Source organism: Castor canadensis, unplaced genomic scaffold, assembly GCF_047511655.1.
Source record: "Castor canadensis unplaced genomic scaffold, mCasCan1.hap1v2 HAP1_SCAFFOLD_113, whole genome shotgun sequence".
Lineage (NCBI taxonomy): Eukaryota > Metazoa > Chordata > Mammalia > Rodentia > Castoridae > Castor > Castor canadensis.
In genome coordinates, this window is record NW_027395342.1 from 102,368 (window position 1) to 124,846 (window position 22,479).

General features: G+C 45.1%; 1 protein-coding gene across 7 annotated transcripts in view; it reads right to left on the minus strand.

Moving 5' to 3' along the window:
- LOC141420308 (uncharacterized) overlaps positions 1-22,479 on the minus strand; it is a 39,443-nt gene that overhangs the window by 1,916 nt on the left and 15,048 nt on the right. For 3 of the 7 annotated variants that reach the window (XM_074064578.1, XM_074064577.1, XM_074064576.1), the window contains exons 4-14: positions 16,313-16,401; positions 14,028-14,209; positions 13,593-13,780; positions 10,237-10,430; positions 9,624-9,668; positions 8,618-8,805; positions 8,113-8,348; positions 4,868-5,061; positions 3,236-3,429; positions 2,767-2,987; positions 315-508 (exon numbers count right to left, since the gene is read on the minus strand). In XM_074064578.1, coding sequence (XP_073920679.1) covers positions 315-508; positions 2,767-2,987; positions 3,236-3,429; positions 4,868-5,061; positions 8,113-8,348; positions 8,618-8,805; positions 9,624-9,668; positions 10,237-10,430; positions 13,593-13,780; positions 14,028-14,209; positions 16,313-16,392 — 1,916 coding nt within the window. In that variant the 5' untranslated portion in view covers positions 16,393-16,401. Of the gene's footprint in view, positions 1-314; positions 509-2,766; positions 2,988-3,235; positions 3,430-4,867; positions 5,062-8,112; positions 8,349-8,617; positions 8,806-9,623; positions 9,669-10,236; positions 10,431-13,592; positions 13,781-14,027; positions 14,210-14,428; positions 14,574-16,312; positions 16,402-22,479 lie in introns of all 7 variants that reach the window. The other 4 variants (XM_074064575.1, XM_074064574.1, XM_074064572.1 and 1 more) reach the window with 3 other exon arrangements.

The window sequence follows — 22,479 nt, forward strand, 5'->3', positions numbered from 1 at the left end:
ACTGGGGATTTTCTTTGAAAACTGGGAAGACTGATTGCTGAGGCCAAGAGTGAGTGAGGTCCAAGGTAGCATGATTCTCCCAGGAGGACTGGGGATGCACAGAGCAGCCACAGCCCTGGCTAGCTGCCTACACAACATCAGGCTCAAGACAACTGCTTCTATGGCTCATCCCTGTAGGCAATGGCAACACCTCATGAGGGTGTTCTATTGGGAACACTAGTGTCTACAATCAACCTGGGACAAGAGCAGGACACTGCATGGCCAAATCACAGCCAGGAGTGAGGGACTCCAGTGGGTAAGGAAACAGTGCTCACCATGTGAAGAGAACATAGAGAACATGCTCTGCAGTAGTGAACTGGCCATAGATGCCAAGAAAGTGGTTGAAAAATATGATGTCCCCAAGGAACATGGCAATCCAAAGTTGCTCCAATAAGTTCTCCAGGGAGCCAACCGTGTGTATTCCATTGCTCCCGGAATCCTCTTGTATGGACACGGGTGCATTTTCAATCTGGATGGGTATAATGAGGTGATATTCAAATATCAAACAAGAAACGCTATTTGCCTTCAGAGTGTAGAGAAAAATGTCCCAAACATATAGACACACACTCACACACACAAATTGGCAGGGATCTCTTGCTTTAAACAAGGTTCAGTATGGTCTGAAGGTGCCTTGACACCTATTCTGGTAATCACTGTGTCACCTTGGTGATCACCTGGCTTCATGGGACTGTAGTGATCCAACATCTGCCAATTTGTACTAGGCATCACTTGGGGAGGTCATGGGGAATGAGACTGTGGAAGTTGGGAGACACCAAGAGAACACTCTGCTCCCTGAAGATTCTCCAGATCAGTGGGTTTGCTGAGGTTGCTCTGGAATGTAGATGCCTGGTCCCCTGGATCTACAAAGTTATTGGTCCGCAGTGCTATAAGAGGCTTATTCTCTGAAGTTATACTCTACCCACTCACTGCCCTCACACAAAACCTCCCCAAGGTGTACTGATATGCTGACCCCCTGGGGTGCCCAGTTCATGTGGAAAACCAGACACAGTCACAACCACATGCTACACCACATCAGCCCCAGGAAGATCTGGACAGCCCATTTTCCTACTCTGAGGAGACAGAGCTGCGTTTACACATGGACCCTCATTTAAGCAGGTGTGTGACTATGGCCAGGTATTGTATATTTCCTGTCCTTGGCACTGTCCCCATGTGCTAACTGTAGATGATGGTGGTGTTGGATGCCTAGAAAGTCCTTGCTTCTACATATCCCAGTGTGGCTGTATTTACTGTGACTCTTAGAGATATGTGGAACAGGTAGCTAATGCACCATCACAGAGAAGGAACAATTGGAGTAAGTTGAAAGACAAAGAATATAACGCAGGCCAAGTTGTGGTGATGCCCTCCTGTAATTTCCATACGTTGGAGGCTAATGGAACTGAATGTTGTCTTCCAGGACAGCCAGGGCCACACACCCAGAATGTGTCATTCATTCAACTATAAAAATGACACAGGATTCAAACCAAGCCTGAGTTCCACAATGGAATTGAGAAAAAATGACAAGTGCATGTGTATATGTGTGCCTGTGTGAGTGTGTGTGTGTATGGGTGTAGCAGGGGTGTTGGTTAGGACCAGGGCTGAGTCTGCATTGTGGGGAATCTGGTAGCACAGTGCCATTTCTATCATCCTCCTGGTACCAGATTCATGGGTGGGCACTTGTATTCTGACAAATCTCTCCCTTATTAAAGGACTCCTCAGAGTATCAAGTCACTCAGGATGGATAACTCCACAAATCAGGGCCCGCTTTTCATATCCATGCCAACTAAGCTATACCCACAACCACACAATGGAGGGTGGACTTTTGTACAGGGGAATGAGTGTCCTGCTCCCTGAACGACACAGCAGGATGAAATGCATGGGGTCCTCATCACTGAGGTGTAAGAGGGTGAGACAGGAGGACAAAGCAGAAGCCACAGAAGACAGAGAGAGATTGACTTTTCACACCATGATGATTGTGATCCACTCAGTACTGGATTCAATGGTGTATGTGCCTTGTCTGACATTCAGATCTCAGCTTCTTCTGAGAAGGCTGTGAGGAGCCACTGATTTTTACTACTCCGTGGAGTTCACCACCAAGGTGTGCCCCTGCCTTTGCCCAGCCCCTCCCATCCATGCATGATGCAGAGAAACTGAGTTGACAGTATGTGTGTGGGATATGGCTACATGGATTCAGGTTCCATTACCATGGCTGTCCTCCCTCTATTCACTAAAGTGACTTGGTGCCAAACAGGGCCTAAGGTCAAAGAAGCTCTTTAGAAGCTGTGGGTATCTCTAGTGACACACCATTATGAGTCCTACTTCTTCCTTCCTGTCTCAGTGTGCTGTCCACCTTGTGTCCATGCTCAAAGCTGCCTGGGCCTGGAGAACCCAGCACCGTGCTTTACCCTTTCACACAAACCCCTAGACTTTAACCTCCTATCTACTTAACACACTGAGTGGGGGTCAGTCAATTCAGACCTAACCCAAAGTCCTGAGGTCCTGGCACAGAAGACAAATGTATGCTTGGCTGCCCCTCTGTGCAATCTCCGAGTGCATACAGCCAGTTGTGGTGGCCTATCTCCACTGTTCAAATGGAGAACTCAGGTCTTTGGTTAAAGATCAGCTCTTTCCATAGTGATCCTGGTTATTAAAATGACCAGGGAATGCCAGGTCTGGACAGAGGAGGTCTGAAAGACACCTGTGAACACTCCTCCCGGCACCACCACTCACATCATCCACTACCAGGAAGTGCTCTTGCACCAGGTCTTGAGGCATGGCAATGAACTTAGTGTCCTCATCGATCCACTCCACATCCATGTCTTCAGCCATAGGCCCAGGAGAATTTGTTGTTGGTCCTGGCATAGGATTTGGCTCAAATCCTTGGGCCTCTGAAGGAGGTGGCTCAGGCTCTGCATTTGGTTGGGGAACCATCACGAGACCTGTTAATGTAGCTGCAGGAGACAAATCTCCAGAAGACCACCTTGGCCTGATGTTTTTGAACATCAGAGATAACCCCAGGCTGCCGGAGGAGCCAGAGCCCTGGCCCCACAACAGGAAACCTTCCTAGACTGTGGTCCCAGTGCTGCGGGGTTGTGGGTCCCTCATTCCACTTTGCCCAACTCCAGAAATAGAAGGTCCACAAGGTGGGGCCTACATAGACCACTCCTCATGTGCTAATGATGCATGCCACGCTCCTCACCTTCATATATGGCCCCACTGGGCACCCGGTACTCCCAGTGAACCAGGAAAAGTTGGGCCTCGCACTCCTCATGTATTCCAGACATTTGTAACTGCATGTATGTTGTGGTCAGTGTGAGGCAGGGAAACTTGGCAGAATTGTCAAAATTCTCCCAGTACTGGTAGAGCCATCTGCCAAGGATGGAGCTGATATCCCTGGATGCAGAGAGTAGGGCAGAAGAATGACAGAACTCACCTTGACTTTCTTTGTCCTTTTCCACCAGACTTGGAAGTGCTAGGATCCTGTGCCTGCTACCATCTTATCCAAAGGACAAGAAAAAGCAGACCAAATGTTTTGTCTGTCCAAGCAGTGGCAGGACAGGCACAGGGGCAGAAAGCCTGCATGGGGGGGGGGAGGTAGAAGCTAAATGGCTTGAATCATCTTCCCTGATCAGGGATTCTCCACATACTGCTGTGTGTGCGCCTTGGCCTCCCTTGCCTCTGGGATGTCAACTCCACTAGGGCATGTCCTCTTCCTTGGCTTCTCTATGGGGCTAGTTTCTCTCACTTTGTGGTTCCAGCTGGTTCATCTCCATAAGCAATGCGTGTCAGCTGTCTGAGAGAACACTATTCCATTGCTGTGCAAGTTTCCCTCAGAGCACTTACAGTGCAGCTGGGGAACAGCTGACTCTCCACTAGTGATGAGGCCACCCTCACAGATTCTCTGGGGCCTGATGGGCAACAGGGTAGGCAAGCCCCAGGAGGATAGGCTGTATTGTGTATGATGGACTCTCAAAGGTGCCTTTTGCTGAGGCCCAAGCAGCCACTCCACACTCAGGTGCTCAGGACACAACCACAGCTCTCGTGGAGTCTTTTCAACTCAGGTGCCCCCCAACCTCAGACTTCTATTTGGAAGCAGGAGAGTTTGGGCACCCAGAGTGTGCCTAGTGCTACCCAAATGCAGCCCCTAAATGTCCCTATGGAGACTGGTACACATCCTCTTTACCCAATAGCTGGTCACTTTTTCAGTTTGTCCTCTGGTCTTTTTTCCTCATTGGAGTCATACCTTGTGGAGTCAATGCAGCTGTCACATCTACCGTGACACCTAGTGTTACCTGGTAACTTCCCACAAGAATGGAGCCCAGGAAATCCTTGACTTGCCTGCTCTTTTACTAAAATACGCTATGTGCCTGGAATCCTGCCCAAACACAGTAAAGCCTCATGTTGTATTTCAGAAATGAATGAAGCCACCTGGGTCTTTCCCAGCTAGTTTGCTGGGCCTGTTTTCCTGCATCCCCAAGAGCTCCCTGGACTGTGATATGACAGTGTTTGCTCCACAGAATAGAGAACTTCCTTTAAAAATGGGGAGGTGCTTTGCCAGGGCCAAGGGTAAGTGAAGACCAAGGTAGAATGATTCTCCTGGAGAAACTCTGGGCACACAGAAGAGCCAAAGTCCTTGTTAGCTGAATACACAACATCAGACCCAACACAAGAGCTTCTGTGGCACATATCTCTGGATCCTGGAAACACCTCCTAAGAGGGTTCTTCTGAACCCACCAGTCTCCACAATCAAATGGGGAAAAGAGCAGCATGGTAGCTGGGCAAGTCACACCCAGGAGTTTGGGATTCCTCTGGGTGTTGAAGTATTGCTCACCATGTATAAAGAATATCCAGCACATGCTCAGTGGTAGTAAAACATCCATAAATCCCCTGGATGTGGTAAACAAAAACAGTGTTTCCACAGAGCAGGGCAGTCCAAATCTGGTCTGTGAAATTCCCCAGGTTGTGTGCCTCAGGAATTTCATTATGGCAGGACTCTTCTTGGAGAGACACTGGTGGAGTTTCAATCTAGGTGGGGACAAATGACAATAAATTCAAACACAAAAGCAGTATCAAACAGCAAAAGGAGAGTGCACTGAGAAAATACCCAAAGATTTTCCACAAACACACACACACTGATAGGGATCTGTTGCTTTAGGTGGGGGATCAGATTCTACTAGATGTCCCTTGCCAGCTCTTCTGGCCATCCCTGGGTCACCTTTGGTGGCACCTGCAAAAATCAAGAGGCATCATGGGCTTGGGGAGAACGAGAGTCTCAACACTGGGATTAGGCCTCCTTTTGGGTGCTCCTGGGTACAGAGTATGTACAAATTAGGAGACACCAATTGTATCCCCTTCTCCCTGGAGGTTCTCTAGAGCAATGAGTTTGCTGAGTTACTCTGGAATGTAGATGCCTTGTCCCCTGTGTTCTACAATGTGACTAGTCCTGAGTGGTGTAAGAGGTTTATTCTCTGAAGTTTTACTCTACTGAGTGTCTGTCCTTAGACCAAATAGCCCCAAGATCTACCAGTATACTGCTGCACCTGCCTACCCTGTCCACACGATAACACCCACACACTACACCATGTCCGCCATGAGCAGATCTAGTCAGCCCATTTTGTAATTTTGAGGGGAAAGAGCTCGGTTTATACCTGGACCCTCATTTAAGCAGGTGCCTCTCTATGGCCAGGTATTGCATATTTACTGTCCTTGGCACTGTCCCCATGTGCTTGCTGTGGATAATCCTGGTGTCAGCTACCAAGAAAGTCCTTGCTTTTATACATTCCAGGGTGACTGTATTCCCTTGACTCTTAGGGACAAGTGGAAAAGGAAGCTAATGCACAATCACAGAGAAGGAACAATAGAAGTAAGTTGAAAAACAAAGAATATAATGCAGACTGGGTTGTGCTGATGCCCACCTGTAATTTCCATGCTTTGGAGGCTAATAGAAGTGAATGTTGTTTTCAAGGACAGCCAGGACCACACACCCAGAATGTGTCATTCATTCAACTACAAAAATGACACAGGACTCAAACCAAGCCTAAGTTCCACAATGGAATTGAGATAAAATGATAAGTACATGTATCAGTCTATCAATCTATCTATCTATCTATCTCTGTGTATTTATACATATTATAATATATATGTATATAATGTCAAAACACCTCAATTGAACATGAACATTCACACAAACATTCATATCGCTGGCTATGGATGCAGGTGTTTGGACAGGAGATGGACTCCGTGCCTGTTACTTGAAGACCTTCAAGGACTGGGGAGGCCTGAGAACTTCACTGATGGTCAGAGCAGGTCCTGAGATTGGACAAGGTCCTCCAGGAGTGTTGTTCAGGACCAGCACTGAACCTGCATTGTCGGAGTTAGATAGCACAAAGTGCCCTTTCTATCATCCTCCTTGTGCTAGATTCACTGCTAGGGCACTGACACTCTGACAAATCTCTCCCTTGTTCAGGGACACCTCAGAGAGTATCAAGTCACTCAAAATGGCTAACTCCACAAAGCAGGGCCCTCTTTTCATATCCATTCCAAATAATCAATACCCAGAGCCAACAATGGAGGGTGCACTTTTGTACAGGTGAAGGAGTGTCCTGCTCACAGCAGAAAGAACTGCAGGCAATTGCAGAAAGGCCTGGAGTGAGAATTGGGACCAGGCAGTGCTCTGTCTGATTGCATGTCTGTTTTCCCTCTGTGGGAGAACCATGCTGCCTCTACTTCCTCATATCCTCTCAGAGGAGGTGACAGGCCAGTGAAGGAATGAGCATCTGACTCTGGATTCCAAAGTCAGGACCCTGTCCTCTGTGATAGCATCAGTCTGCTGGACTTTACCCACAGGTAAATTTGGGTAGGATGACTTATGTTATGATACCAGGTGAGCCTGACAGAGGAGAATCTACTGAGTTAGTCCCTAAGGATACAGAATGATTATCCTTCCACTGGGAGAGAAAAATCGGTCTGTGTAAGCAGGTATCCACAGAATGTCCCTAGTCCAGGTCTTGCCAGTCATGACACGCTCATACCTGCTTCTCACTCTGACCAACTGTCAGCTCTGCAGCAGACAGGATTGTATTGAGAATTTTTGTAGTCAATGAAATGCCCACATTTGGCCCTTTCCTAGAAATGAAAGATTTCCCAAAATTTTCAACTAAAATCTCAGAGAGCTTTGATGCCCCTAGAGAGATCAACCTTCACTGGGTGAATCCTCATCACTGAGATGAAGACAGTAAGACAGGTGGACAAAGCAGAATCCACAGAAGAAGAGATGGGGATTGACCTGTCACACCATTCTCATTGTGATCCAGGCAGTCCTGGATTCTATGGTGTATGTTTCTGGCATTCAGCTCTCTGAGCAGGCTGTGAGGGGTAATTGGTATTTATTAATCCAAGGAGGTTTGTCACCAAAGAGGGACCTGTTCTACCCAGCCCCTTCCTTTCATCAAAGATTCAGAGATGCTGAGTTGACACCATCTGTGTGGGATATGACTTCCTGTATATGGATTCCACTGTCCTTACTCTCTTCCTCCTGGAGGCGAAACTGACCTTGTGTCAAAGAGAGCTCAAGGTCAAGGATGCTGTTGAGGAACTGTGGGTCCCTGCGGTGCACCTGGACCTATAAACTCTGACCTCAAGGTTTTCCCACTATGACTCTAAATCACCTTTTCCTGTCTCAGGGTGGTGTCCAGCTCTTGGTCTGGCTCATAGACTCCTAGTCTGGTGAATTGAGCAACCCTAACTTTTAACACAAACCTGCAGAGTATAACCTCCATGTTCTGCTCAAAGAGTGTGGGGTCAGCCCCTCAGCACTCACCTAAATGCTGAGGTTCTAGCACATGGACAAATGAAGTCCTTTCTGCTGTACCTTTCTCCACCCTGATTCTATTACTGCAGAAGGCCAAATTTCAGGCACTGAAGGGGGAAAATGAGGTCTGGTTAAGAAAATGGCCATGTTCATGTAGATCTAAGAATCTGAATGGGGAAAAATGGCTCTGAGCCATGGAATACCAGGTCTGGACAGAGGAAGTCAGAAGGACACCTGCCACCACCCTGCCCTGCAGAGCCACTCACAGATTCCATCAGGATGAAGTGATCAACAAGGTCATGAGGGGAATCCAATATAGAAGGGTTCTCCCTGATCAGGTCAAGCTCCATGTCCAAGAATTGAGGCCTTAAAGGCTCTCCAAATGGACCAGTCTTATATTCTGGCATCTCCACAGGAGGCAGCTCCACCTCTGGTGCTCCTGAGGAATTTGGTTCAGGCTCTGGATTTGGTTGTAATGCCAAAATTGGAGCTGTAGCTAGATCTGCAAGAGGTGATAAGAAACCCACATGACCACCTTGCCCTTATTCTTTGGAAATTCAGAGATGATCTCTCTCAGCTTCCCTGAGAAGTCAGAGCCTGGAACCCACAGCAGGACATCCTCCCAGACTGTGGTTCAATCCCTGTAGTGTCCAAAGCTCATCCTTACTCCTGCTCCAGTGCTAGACTAGGAATATACACAAGGTAGGGCTGTGTGCACACATCCCTCTTCATGTGCTCTCTGTCCCCTGTCCCCAGGCTCCTCACTTTTACCTTCCATCTCACTGGGCTGCATGTCCTCCCAGTGGTCCAGCAGAAGGAATGTTTGGACCTCCACTTCTGAGCCTGGCATATAAATCCCCAGGTAATTAAGTAATAACTTCAGGCACGGGAAGTGTGGTGGTTCATGGAAATCCTGAGAGAAATAATCCAGCCAGGTGCCAAAGATTGATGACAAGACCCTGGAAGCAGATGGAAGGGCAATTCAATCACAGGCCTGGCCTTCCCTTTCCCTTCCCTGCCACAGTGGATTAATGGGTGCATGGTTCCTGTGCCTACCCCTGCTTATCCAAAGTACTGCACACTCTAGACCATGATATTTGTCTGTCCAGGCCGTGGCAGTCAGGGTAAAAAAAAAAAACAGGAGTTGCAGGGATCCTCTATGAGAGGGAGCCCAAGCTAAGTGGTTTGAGCACTTCTTCCTTGTTCAAGGACTCTCCACACACAGCTCTATGTGTCTCTGGGGCCTCTTTCCTCATGTCAACTACACTAGGGCTTGTACTCCTGCCTGGAATACACACGGCTCTGGGAGCCCTCACATTGCAGTTCCAGCTGCCTCAATACCCTGAAGACCATGGGCGTGGTCTATCTACCCATAACACTTTTCTCCTGATTGGCAAAGCCTGCTTCTGAGCATGCATTGGGTCCCTGGGTATCAGCTAATTTCCCACTATGAAGTGAGGACATCAATCCATTTCTGTGGCCCTGAGGGGCAACATGGTGGGCAACTACCACAGGGATGGGATGTGTTTTGGATGATGGATTAACACAGGGTCCTGCTCTGAGGTCCTAACACCTCATCTAGCAATCAAGTGCTCAGAATGACACCCACAGCTCTTTTGGCTTCCTTGTATTCAGGTGAAGCTCTAGACCTGAGCCCTGCAGTTGGAATCACAAGTGTTTTGGATCACAGGGTGTGTCTAATCCTAACCAAACTCAGCCTACACATGTCCCCACTCTTTAGACAGATGCACACCCACTGGCCCCAACATCTGCTTACTTTTTCAGTTCTTCCTCTGGCCTGTCATCTTCATTGGAGTCGAACCTAGAGAAGTCCATGAAAGTGTCACATCTACTGTACCTGTTATGACACCGAGTGTTCCTGGGTGACTTCCCAAGGGAATGGAGCCTAGGACATCAACAATTTGACTGTCCTTTTACAGTATTGTGCTATGTGGCTGGAAACACAATCCCATACAGTAGGTGCTTTGTGTATATTTGTGCAATGAATGAGGTCACCTAGCTCCTGTACAGATACCGCACTGGGTCTAGGTTCCTCAGAACCTGGAGCAGTCCCTGATGTGCTACAGGACATGGGAAACCTCCTTTTAAAAATAGACTGTTGGGGTGAGGACATGGTAAGTGAGGACCAAGTCAGAGAGATTCTCCAAGGAGGGGTCGGGACACCCAATGTAATCAACAGACCTGGTGGCGAACTCCACAGGAGCAGGCCTGGGAGAGGCATTTCTAGGGCTCATTCCTCTTGGTCCTTATGAAAGGGTTCTACTGAGCACTCCAGTCTCCACAATTAAACCAGAACAAAAGTAAGGCAGGGCATTGCCAAGTCTCAGCTAGGAATTGGCTTGTCCTTTGGGTATTGAAGTAGTGCTCACCAAGTGAAAAGCACATCCAGCATCTGCTCGGTGGTAGTGAAATATCTATAGCTGCCCAGAAAGTTGTGGATACAGGTGGTGTCCTCACATAAGGCAGAGTTCAATATTTCGGTCACCAAATTCTGCAGATTTCTTGCCTTGAGTTTCAGTTCACTGCAGGGCTCATCCAACATGGAGGCTGATGTATTTTCATTCTAGGTGGAGAAAAAGGAGGAACAATTTAAACACAAACAGTAGCAACTGGCAAAAAGCATTGCACTATAGTGAAGTGAAAATTGCCAAAAAGAATTTTTCACACACTCAGGTATATACACACCCACACCCACAGGCATACCAATAGTGATCTGTTGCTTTATGCGAGGGGACAGATTGGTCTGATGGCTGGCATCACCTATACTGTCAATGATTGTGTCACCTTTAGCATCCTCTGGGAAAAACCAAAGGATGTGTGTACGTGAGCTGATCCAGTGTCTCAAAATGTGGATGAGGCCTCTGTTCTGGCCTCTCCTGGAGCCTGACTATATGCCAGTCAAGAGACACAAAGAGGACATCCTTCACTCTTTAGTGTCTCCAGAGAAATGAGCTAGCTGTAGTTGCTCTGCATTCTACTTGCTGGTCTTCAAAGTCTGCATTGTCTTTGGCTTTCAATGTTATAAGTAAGGTCATCTCTGAAGGTGTACTCCACTGAACCTCTGTCTCAGAGAAAACTTGCCCCAGGTCCACTGGTATTCTGACCCACCTGCCTGCCCAGACCATGTGGAAAGCTACACACAGCCACATTCCAATCCTCACCCACACTGTCCTCAGACATGCCTGGCTAGACAGTAACCCAAATTTGAAGTGATAGAGCAGGATTCATAAGTGGCCCCTCCTTCCAACCTTGGATGTTACCCTGGACAGGTCACTGTGGTTCTCACATCCTCCCCACTCTCCCCTTTTTCTCATTGAGCAGCCACCCTAGCATCTGCTAGCTAGGAAACCCTTGCTTTTACATGCCCATAGCTACCTGTGTTACTTGTGGCGCTCAGGGACAGTTGGAAGATGTAGCTAATGCACTAATATGGAGAAGGGACAATTAGAAGGGTAGATAAGGGAATCAACAAAAAAAAATGAAATGCAGGCATTGCAGTACACATCTTCAATTGCCATACTTTGGAGGTTCAGGGAAGAGCATCTCAAGTTCGAGGCTATACTGAGCCTCATAGGAAGATGCTGTCCCTCAAATGAATAAAAAACGAAACACAACTCTACACAAGCCTAAGTTCAATACTGGAATGAAGGGAAGATCACAGGTGTGTATATAGAAATGGATACATATGGACAAAATGGCTTATGCAAGCTCACATATTTACATGCACATTCACAGCCCTGTGTATCCCTGGAAGTGTTTGGGGGTATTCAGGACATTGCATGATATTTGAATATCTGGGAGGAATGTGGAGGTGTGGAGACCACCCTTATGATGGGAACTAGATCCTGGGTGGACAAGGAGTTCCAGGGTGTCTGTCAGGACTAGGGCTGATCGTGGCTTTGGGAGAGGCAGGTATCACAAGAAACCCTTCCTGTTATCCTTGTGGTACCAGATTCCCAGGCAGTGCACTTCCCACTCTGATGAACCTCTCCTCTGCTCAAGGCCACTTGAGAAAGCATCAAGGACACTGAGAATGGCTAACTTCACACAGTAATGCCATCCAAACAAAACTATATACAGACAGACAAATGAGGATGGGCTTTCATGAAGGTAAGTGAGAATACTGCTCCCAGTGCCACAAAGCAGAATGAACTGCAGGCAACAGTAAGAATGCACAGAAACAGCAAAGTGAACCAGGCAGCTGCTCTTATAGATTGTACGGCTGAGCTTGCCCTCTTTGTGCAACATGAACTGCCTCCACTTCCTCCTGCCCTCACAGAGGAGGTGACAACCCTAGAAAGGAGTGATGCTAGGACCCAGGATTCCAATATCAGGGCCCTGTCCTGAAGGAGAATCTCAGGCTGATGGATAGGACTACAGGTAGTCCTAGGTAGGATGCCCTGGGTTATGGTGCTGGGTCTGCCTGCCAAAGGAGGAGCTGTCGCAAATAGGTCCACCTATTTGCTTTCCCTCTCCTGAGAGAGCAACAAATGTTGCTATTTGCTTCCCTCTCCTGAGAGAGCAACAAATGTTGCTATCAGGAGGCTTCACCAGAGTGTAAGTGGCCCAGGTCATGCCAGTCCACATCTGCTTCCTCCCCTTGCCCAAATTTGGTCTCGAGAGAAGATTCTTTCTCTTCATCACATAGAATTCTACATATAATATTTATTATCAATAAATTCTTAATGCATGGCCCTCTCCTACAAACCAAATATTTTCTACAACTCTTGACTAAAAATTGGCATGAGCTTTATGTCCATCGACTGATCAGACATCACCCAGGAAGGCCTGGGTGATGTATAAGAGGATGAGAAATGATGACAAGGGCAAAGTCACAGAACACAGAGATGGAGGTTGATGTGTTATAACACACAGACCGTAGTCACCCAGTGAGTACTAGATTAGATGGTGTCATGTACCTGCCATTCAACACTCAACTCTTTCTGAGCACACTGTGAAGGGCCCTTGATCCAAGCTATTCTGAGGAGGTGTGTCACCCAGGAGGGCACCTGCCCTGCCCACACCCACCCTTGCATGGAAGGTGCTGTGAGGCCATGTTGGTGGTTGTGTGGGATATGGCTTCCTTGATTCAGGTTCCCCTTATCATTCCCATTCTCCTTGAAGCTAAAATGACCTGTCATGACTAGGTATCTTAAGGTCGCTGTCCCTGAACCTGGGGACCCTGTGATATGCTCTTCACATTCATGCTCCAAGACCTTACCACGGTGACTCTAAGTCATTCTTTCCTCCCTCAGGAAGCTGTCCAGCTTCTGCTCGTGCTCACAGCCTCTTGGGCACCCACTACCCAATCTATCCTTTCATGCAAACCTACAGGCTTAAACTCCCTCTCACTTTCACTAACGGAGTGAGGCCAATCATTGAGAATTCACTCAGAGTTCTGACACAGGTGATCAATCAGGGACTAGCCATCCTGTTCCATTCCTGAATCTACATAGTAACTGCGTTGGCCTTTGTGCAGTGGACAAAGTGGAGTTGAATTATCTATCGGGTCTAGAAAATGGCCCTGCTCATGTTGCTCCCTGGATTTCAATGGGAAAAATGTTCCTGCACCAGGGAATGCCAGATTGGGGCAGAAGGGTCACAGGGTCCCAAGAATGCCTGCCTCCACTATGACTGCACAACCACTTACATCAGTTAGCATTAATTGCCCTGCCACCAATTTGGGCTAGAATATCAAGAGTTGAGTTTTATACTTAATCAGCACCTTTTCTACGGTCACAGATGAAGGCCAGGTAGACTTGCATGATGGAACCGGCAGCATGGCCTGCTGGAGCACTGGAGTCTCTTCGGGAGCTGTCTCAAACTCCACAGCCTCTAAATGAGATAATTTGAGTTCCACATCCTCCAAAATAGGTTCTGAAGTTGGTTCCACACCTTGATGTGGTGATAGAACTGCAGGAAGAGATAAGATCCTGTAATTCTGCCTTGCCTTCCAAAGGCAGAGATTATGCTAGGTTTAGTTAGTTGGCTGACTCTGTAGGATGAGGCATTGGGCTACCACATACAGGGATGATCCTAATGAGTCCCAGAATCATCCTCCAGGAGTAATAACCTGAGCCACCTACTCTGAACAACAAACTGGGCCAGGAGCAGGATACTACATTGCTAAGTCACAGCAGTGGAAATTCTCTGGGCTCACCATTTGAACAGTCTGTTGAGCTCATGCTCTGTTGCAGTGAACCTTCGGTTGCTGCCCCTGGTTGTGGGGAGGAAGATGGGGTCCCAGAACAGCACAGAAGGCACCATTTTCTCCAAAATTTTTGCCCTGGAGAGTTTCTCCCTGTAGGCCTCACAGAGGAAGTTGGCTGGCACAAGTTCTTCCTGGTTTGGGGCCAAAGAGGGACAGTTCAAGCACGGAGACAGTAGCTCACTGGAAAAAGGACTTTGTCATAGAGTCAAGTGAAATAGGAGGATCAAATTTTCCTATACTCACAGACACACAGACACACACCCACAAGAGGAGGGATCTGTTGTGGTCTCTGGGAGATTAGAGTGGCTTGTGTGCCCCCCCTTCAACTGCCCTGTCCTGCCCTCTGTCACCTTTGGGGTCCTCTGGAAACATCTCCACTGGCATTGTGGTCAAGTAATGATGTAGTTTCTCCAGACAGAGGCTGGCCTCCAGGGTTGCTTCTCCTGGAATGTGAACCTCTGCGCAATGGGAGACATCGAGAAAACATCCTTTACTCTATAAGGTTTAGAGAGATATGAGTTTGTTACAGTGGGTCAGGACAGTGGTTGCCTGGCCAACAGGGTTCTAAATTCTCTGGCCCATATCCAGGAAGTGAGGATATCTCTGAAGGTCTCCTCAACTGACACTTTGTCTTAGACAAGACATCTCCTAGGTTCACTATGCTGCTGAATGCTTCCTGGACTGCTCCATGTCACACCTACAACCACCCCACCACTGTCTCCAGATGGGTCTGAATGTGCCAGTGCCCAACTGGGAGGAAATCAAGTTAGGTTCACACCCAGTGCCTCTTTCCAACAAGGCATGTGATCTCAGACAGGTTATTCTGACTCTCATGACTTTCCTCCTTTCATTACTTGTACTTTTGAGATCATCCTAGTATTTGTCTCATAGAAAGGCCTCAGTTAGCCATGCCTATCTTACCTGCCTTAGCCTGGAACCCTCAGAGACAGCTGGCACCTGATGCACATGCACTAACAGAGATGGGACAATGACAAGAAGGAGAAGAACAATATAATGAGGACCAAGTGTGGTGGTCCCCACACTTAAGAGGCTAAGGGAAGAGCATTTAGAGTTAAAGGCTACCCTGGTCTCCATAACCAGTCCTCATCTCTTATAAAAATAAAACTGAAACACAACTCAACACAGACATGAATACCACAGTGCCAGATAGAGAAAATCACAACTGCAAGCATAGGGATGTGTATGTACAGACACACAAAGGCTTATTATGAACATCTACATTCACAGATAATCACATATGCTCTCACAGATATGCATGGCCATGTGTGTGAACACAGGCTCACAAGCAGACACACTGACACAAATGAGAATTCTGGCTCCCTGACTGCAAAAATGCAGCCAGTCCACAGGGTTGACTAACATCTGCTCTATACTTACATTCATTTGAAAAGCTGAAGCCAAGTCAGCCTTCCTGGACTTGTTTTATTCCTCTTTTTTGTACACATTTCCAAATGATAAAATCTACTGGTTGAAACTTGCTTTCTCGCCATCAAACATTGTCAGTTCTCAAAATTATGCCTGAATTCTGCCCTTCCTGAAGACAGACTTTGAAGATGCTTCAGCCTGCACTGCCCATCCCCAGTCAGTAGGGCTATGTGTTATCATTCTGTCTGCCTCATCATCTTGTATTAAAACCTTAACCAAAGTTGTCTCCCTCCCCTCCCTGTCTTGTGTTTCAGCACTCCAATACAACTAACTTGCAGAGTCATCCAGCCAAAGCAGCCTCCGGAAGGCTATGGTCCTAGATGACTACAAGCTCAAGAGAAGGCCTGAGCATGGACACCCAACTGGGCTGCTTCCAAATTCCTGACCCACAGAAAAAGAGCAAAGTAGTATTTTTTCTTGTTTTACTATGCTAAATGTTAGAGAAATCTCTTACACAGCTTAGGAAACTTACAGATAACAGATGGCAGGCCCATATGCTAACTACTGGTGGCATCTGGCACTGTTCTGCAACCTCAGGGTCTTACACTGGGAGCCCAGGAGCATCGTGACACCTGCTCTACAAGAAAGTGCTTATGGCCTCAGCAACAACCCTACCACATGCAGATGATGGGGTTGATACTTAACAAAACTGAAGTGATGAAATGTGCTAAGGGAGCTCTGCCTCATGGACTCCTCCTCAGCTCAGTCACTGCTAGAAGCTGGGGTGTGGGAATTGTTTCTCTCATAGAAGAAAGATCTTTGTTATCTCAACATGCTCCTTAATTTACCTGCATTTCCAGAATCTGAAATTCAAGTTGAAATGTAACCATGTGGCAACTTTCTGATAATCGGTGTCTCTGTAGAACATTCTTCACGTCTGTAAATTAGATAAACAAGCATTTTATATGCAAACAACAGATGTCTTCAGATATCCATTATTTTGTATGAATATCTACAACATATGTAGAAATATGAAAGTGTACATTAGCAATTGTATTTAAAAATCTGGAAGAAAGTATATCAAATTGATTAGCCTTACAAAATTGGATCAATATCAATTTATACTTTCTAGTGCTCAATTATACCAACATTCAAGGTAAACAGAAATAGACATAGAAAACCCTAGGTAAGTTTGAATCATGTTCACTGTTTGATGTTCTTTCTTTTCTGTTTCTCATCATTATCTTGTTCATGTATGGATTTGGCTTGACATGACTGTAGCCATCCTGGTTCATAACCACTATGGTGGTCCCAGAGTAACCCTAGTCAGTTTTTCCAACAATCACTATTAGACAAAACCACTAGAGACATTCATGGAGCTTTAAATAGGGATCCTGGCTCCCAGATGCACCTGACTCTCAATATTAAGATAAACTGAGAGCATTCCAGCCGGAATGAAGTCACTTTTGTCCTAACTCACAAATATGCCATTCTTTCTAAACCATATTTAGGGAATCCAAGTGGTCTTTGCTGCCACCCAGAGCCATGCTTCTGGCAGTAACTCCCCCCAATAAATTCTACTCTGTGCAACTGTAGATATGTCTAGCCTCTTTCTTTAGTCTCACAACACCTAGGGTGGGCCACATACATTAGGACCATTTGTCCTAAATACTGTTGAAGACAATAAATGGAACCCACATGCTTATCTCTGTTACCTCTCAAAATTTCACTAATATGAGTGCTATTTTCAAGATATGACATGCATACATTTTTGTGGAACTGGGGTTTGAATTCAACATGCTCTACTGTTTGAACCAAACCTCCAGACCATTTTTCTCTGGGTATTTTGGAGATGGGGTCTCTTCACCTGTGCTGGCCTCAAACTATGACCCTCTGTTCTCAGCCTCCCAGTACCTAGGATCACAGGAATGAGCTACTGGTGCCCAGCAAGCCCTTTGTTTGTTTGTTTATGCATCTATTTAGTTTGGCAGCACTGAGCATTTACTTCAACACCTCAAGCAAACTACCCCTTGAGCCAGTCCTTTTCCTTTTTTTTGAGGGAGGTGTTAACAAGGTTATTTTTTATAAACTTTTTATTAGGATATTCGTTATATGGGGGGATTAACAATTCCGAATAGACTTGTACTGTACATTGGTTACACTGTCCCCATTATCTCTTCCCCTTAACCCTCTCCCCACCCCACTTAAAGCAATTGCAAGTTTTCTCAGTTCTACTTCATAGAGGTACATGAAGTCCATCAACCATATACCATCATGTTAATCTCTTTCACTCACTCTCCTCCTCCCACTAGTACACCAATACACACTGTATCCATTTTACAGTCCTGTTTTTCATTATTAATATTTAAGTTGGTGTTCAAAGGGGTTTCTCAATGTATGCCCAGTTGGGTAGACTCACCAGTTCTTTGGCTTTTAGTTTTGTTTTTTTCAAGTAGACTCTTGCACTTTTGCCTGGGCCAACTTGGTCCCTCAACCCTCCTTATTTCTGTCTTCTGAATAGCTGGGATTGCCAGCCTGAATCATGTAACAAAGCTTGATTTTATAATAGGGTCTTGCTAGTTCCTACTCAAGTTGAGCCTGAGGCTCAATCTTTTTCTCCATTTCCAGGGTAGGTGGGATTACAGGCATTTGCCACCACAGCCAGCCAACATGCCCTATTCTGAAGTTCAAACCTGACTCATTTTCTACATATATGTTTATCCATGCAACCACCACCCAGATCAAGAAACAGAAATTTATTATACCTCATAAGCACAATTTTGATGTTAGGTTGGCATGCAGTTTTGTGAATGAGATTATTTTTAGAAGGGCACAATTCTACAAGGGTAAAGAGAAAAGGAAAGATAAGAGCAACCTAATTTTGGAAGCTGGAACTCACTGGGATAAATTGAATAGTACATGGACAAGTAGAACTGTCCTGGCATATCCAGGAAAATTGAAACCTAAGACAGCAATGGGGAAAGCCCAGAGGGAAGTCAATTTAAATAGAGTGCTAGGTAGGTATTCAGAATTAGTAGAACCAAGTTATTCTAACAAGATGATTGTGAACTTTGATTCCAAGTGTAGTGGCACATACCTGTAAGCTCAGCACTCAGGAGGCTGAAGTCAAACAATCACACATCAAGGCTATCCTGGACTACACAGGGAGAAGGAAGGGAAAGAGGAAGGGGAAGGAAAGGAGAAAGGAAAAAAAATAACAATCTATAACGTAAGTGAACTTCAAAAAAGTCAGTGTTACAAAAGACAAAGAAGGATCAACCAGATTAAAGGAAACTAAAGACACATGACAGCTAAATGGAATGCCTGATCATGATTTTATGAAAAGAAAGATTCAATGTGGTTGAGATGTCAGTTCTTCCTAATGTGACCTATAGATTCCATGCAACCCAACTGAAACCCCAGCAAGCTGCTTTGTAGATAATGACAAGCATACTCAAGAGTTTAAAACAGGCACATGAATGAAACAGGAAATTCTCAAAGGGAGAGGTACAAATGAACAGTATATACAAGAAGAAGTGTTCAATTTCCCTGGCTAGAACAGATATGCAAATCACAACACTTACATTTCATCTCACCCCGGTTAGAATGGCTGTAATCAAGGGCAATAATAACCACAAATGCTGGTGAGGATGTGGTGAAATGGAACCCTTAAACATGCTGGTGGGAATGCAAATTAGTACAACCACTTCAGAAAGCAGTAGGGAGATTCCTCAGAAAGCTAAAGCTAGAACTGCCATATGATCCACTGATACTGCCCCTGGGCATCTGCCCAAAGGAACATAAGACAGGATACAATAAAAACACCTGTACTCCCATGTTCATCTGAGCATGACTCACAATAGCCAAGCTGTGGGAACAACCCAGGTGTCCTACAACTATAAGTGCATAAGAAAATGTGGTGTATACACAGAAGTTTTACTCAGCCAGAAGGGATAATGACATGTGGTTTGAAAGTGAATACAATTGGAAGACATCATGTTAAGTGAAGTTAGCCAGGATCAGAAACACAAAGGCCACATGTTTTCTCTCATACGTGGAAGATAGATCCAAAAGAAAAACATATACAAACTCAGATGTAGAATGTGTTTGTCATAGTAGAACTGCTCCATGGAACTCAGAGAAAGAGGGAAAGGAAAAGAGAATGATAGATCATCAGTAACATCATAAAACATAACATCTGTGAAGGTAGAGGATATGAAGGTGTGTACTGAAAGCAGTTGAAAAAGGGGGGAGGGTGGGAGGTAAAGAGGTAAGGGAGAGCAACAGAAGGGATGGAACAGAATAAAATATACTCACAGAGGGGAAACACAGAGAAACCCTTTGAACGTCAACTTAAATATCAGTAATGAAACAAGGACTATAAAACAGGTACAGTGTGTGTCTGGGGGCACTAGTGGGAGGAGGAAGGGTGAATGAAGGAGATTAAGATGAGCATATACCTTAGATGGACTTCCTACACTTATATGAAATAGAACAAAGAAATCTCTTGCAAATGCTTTAAGTGAAGTGATTTTTAGGAGGAGACATGATCAGGGCAATCTAAATAATGTACAATATAATCCTAATCAGAACTATCACTATGGCTCCCCCCATATAACAAATACATCGCAATAAAATTTTTTTATAATTAAAAAAAAAGTAAATAAATGAGAAGAAAAGAGAATCTCTAGTTTACATGGACTAGAAAGGCAGAAGCTGTGGATATAGTTCAGAGTTTGACTGCGTGCCTAGCAGCCACAAGGCTCTGAGTTCAATCACAACACAGTAGGAAAAAAAAAAGACAAAAGATTCAGATCAGCCAGCATGATACTGAAGAATGAGGTCAGAGAACTAACACTACCTAATTTTGAGACTTAACTTTTACACTAATAAAAAGTGTGGTGTTGGTGAAAGCATAGAAGGTGGATCACAAGTTCAAAATCGAGTCCAGAAATAGATTCACAAATACAGAAAAGTGATTTTCTTTGGCAGTGGGGTGTGGGAGTACTGAGTTTGAATTCAGGATTCACATTTGTTAGGCTGGCACTCTACAGCTTGGGCCACACCCTCAGTCCTTTTTGTTTTAGCTGTTTTTCACATAAGATCCAGTGCTTTTTGCCCAGGTTGGCCTCAGACAGTGATCCTGCTATAGACAGTCTCCTATGTAGCTGGGATTAGAGACATGCACCTTCACAACCAGCTTATTTGTCAAGGTGAACTCACATTAAATTTTTGCTCCCACTGACCATGAACCACTACCTCCTGATCTCTACCTCCAGAGCATCTGAGATTATAGACATGAGCCACCACCCCTGGCTATAAAGTGATTCCTGACAGAGGAGCAAAGGAAGTTCAATGGAGAAAGGACAGTCTATTCCATAGAAGATGCTGTATATTCACATGTAGCAAATAAGTAAATCTAAACACTGAGTTACAATTTTTACAAAAATTAATGCAAAATGGACCACAGACACACATGTAAAACTTATGTTATGAAAATAACATAGAAGAAAACCTAGGTGACCTTGGGCTTTCTCCATAAAAATGTGTCAAAATGCAGTAAACATTGAATTGTGGATGAATCTAAAATAACCTGGTGCAAACACTTTATTTTGTAGACAACAAACTCAGGCCCATAGAGATATTCTGAATTATCTAAGGTCCAGGCTTCATTTCTTTTCTTTATGGAAGTATAAAATGCATGTATAATTGCTTCTAAAGAAAAACAGTGTGCCAAACTGTAATGTCAGTACTTGTTAACTTGAACACAGATTTTTTTTTTTTTTTGGCGACACTGGGGTTTGAACTCAAGGCCTCATGCTTTGTAAACAAGCACTCTTACTGCTTGAGCCACTCTGCCAGCCCCAGAATTTTTTTAAATGAATAAGAAGTGTGATTAGGAATAGCTTCTCTTCTTATAAGTAACAGACGAAGAATGGAGGGCTGGGGATACAGCTCACTGGGAGAACACTTGCCTAATATGTACAAGGCTCTGGTTTCCTTCCCCAGAACCACACACACAAAAAAAGATGGACTTCATTAATATTGTATTAATATTGTGATCTCTATACTATATGCACAAATGTGTACACACAATTTAATGAGTAATAAATAATTATGTACTCTTTAGATTACTTGAAGAAAATAATTTACTAATATACTTGAAGCCTTGCCATTCTTCTCCCCAGACATAACCACTCTTGTGAATTTTGGGAAATCTGGACATTGCTCTTTGTTTTTATCATGTTTTAGCTGTTCCTAAACAAGATAGCAATTAGTTTTGTATGTTTTTGCTGTGTTTGTTCTTTTGGGGGTTCACTGAATTTCCTTAATTTAAAGATCTATACTCTTAATAAAATTTAGAAAAAAATTTTAAACAGTGAGAGTATATTTTTTATCAAAATTAATGAACACCGGAAGATTTGTCCTTCAAAATGATCAACTATCAAGCCAAAGTACTTACTCTTCATAACATGCTTTTAGAGCTGACAAAAAGGTAAGAGCAGTCCTCATTAGTACAGTGCTGGGAAATCATGAAAAAATAAAAAGTAAAGAACAGAGGCCAGGCGCAGTGGTTCATGCCTGTTCAAATCCCAGCTACTTGGGAAGCAGAGATTAGAAGATCACAATTCTAGTACAGACCACGCAAAAAGTTAGAAGACCTGGTCTAGAGGTGTGGGTCAAGTAGTAGACTACCTGTGCAAACACAAGGCCCTGAGTTCAAAGTCCAGTACCACCCAACAAACTCCAAAATGTTGCAAGACCCCCATCTCTACCAACAAGCTAGGCATGGTGGTATGCACCTGTAATCCTTCTGCATGAGGTCTCACAGTGAGGAGGATTGAGGTCTGAGACCCACCCGAGGTGGGTGACTACTACTCAAGACTGTCAACTGAGTACTGGTGGCTCATGTCTGCAATCCTAGCTACACACAAAACAGAGATCAGGAGGACTGTGGTTCAAAGCTAGCCTGGCCAAATAGTTCATGACACCTTATATCAAAAGTACTCAACAC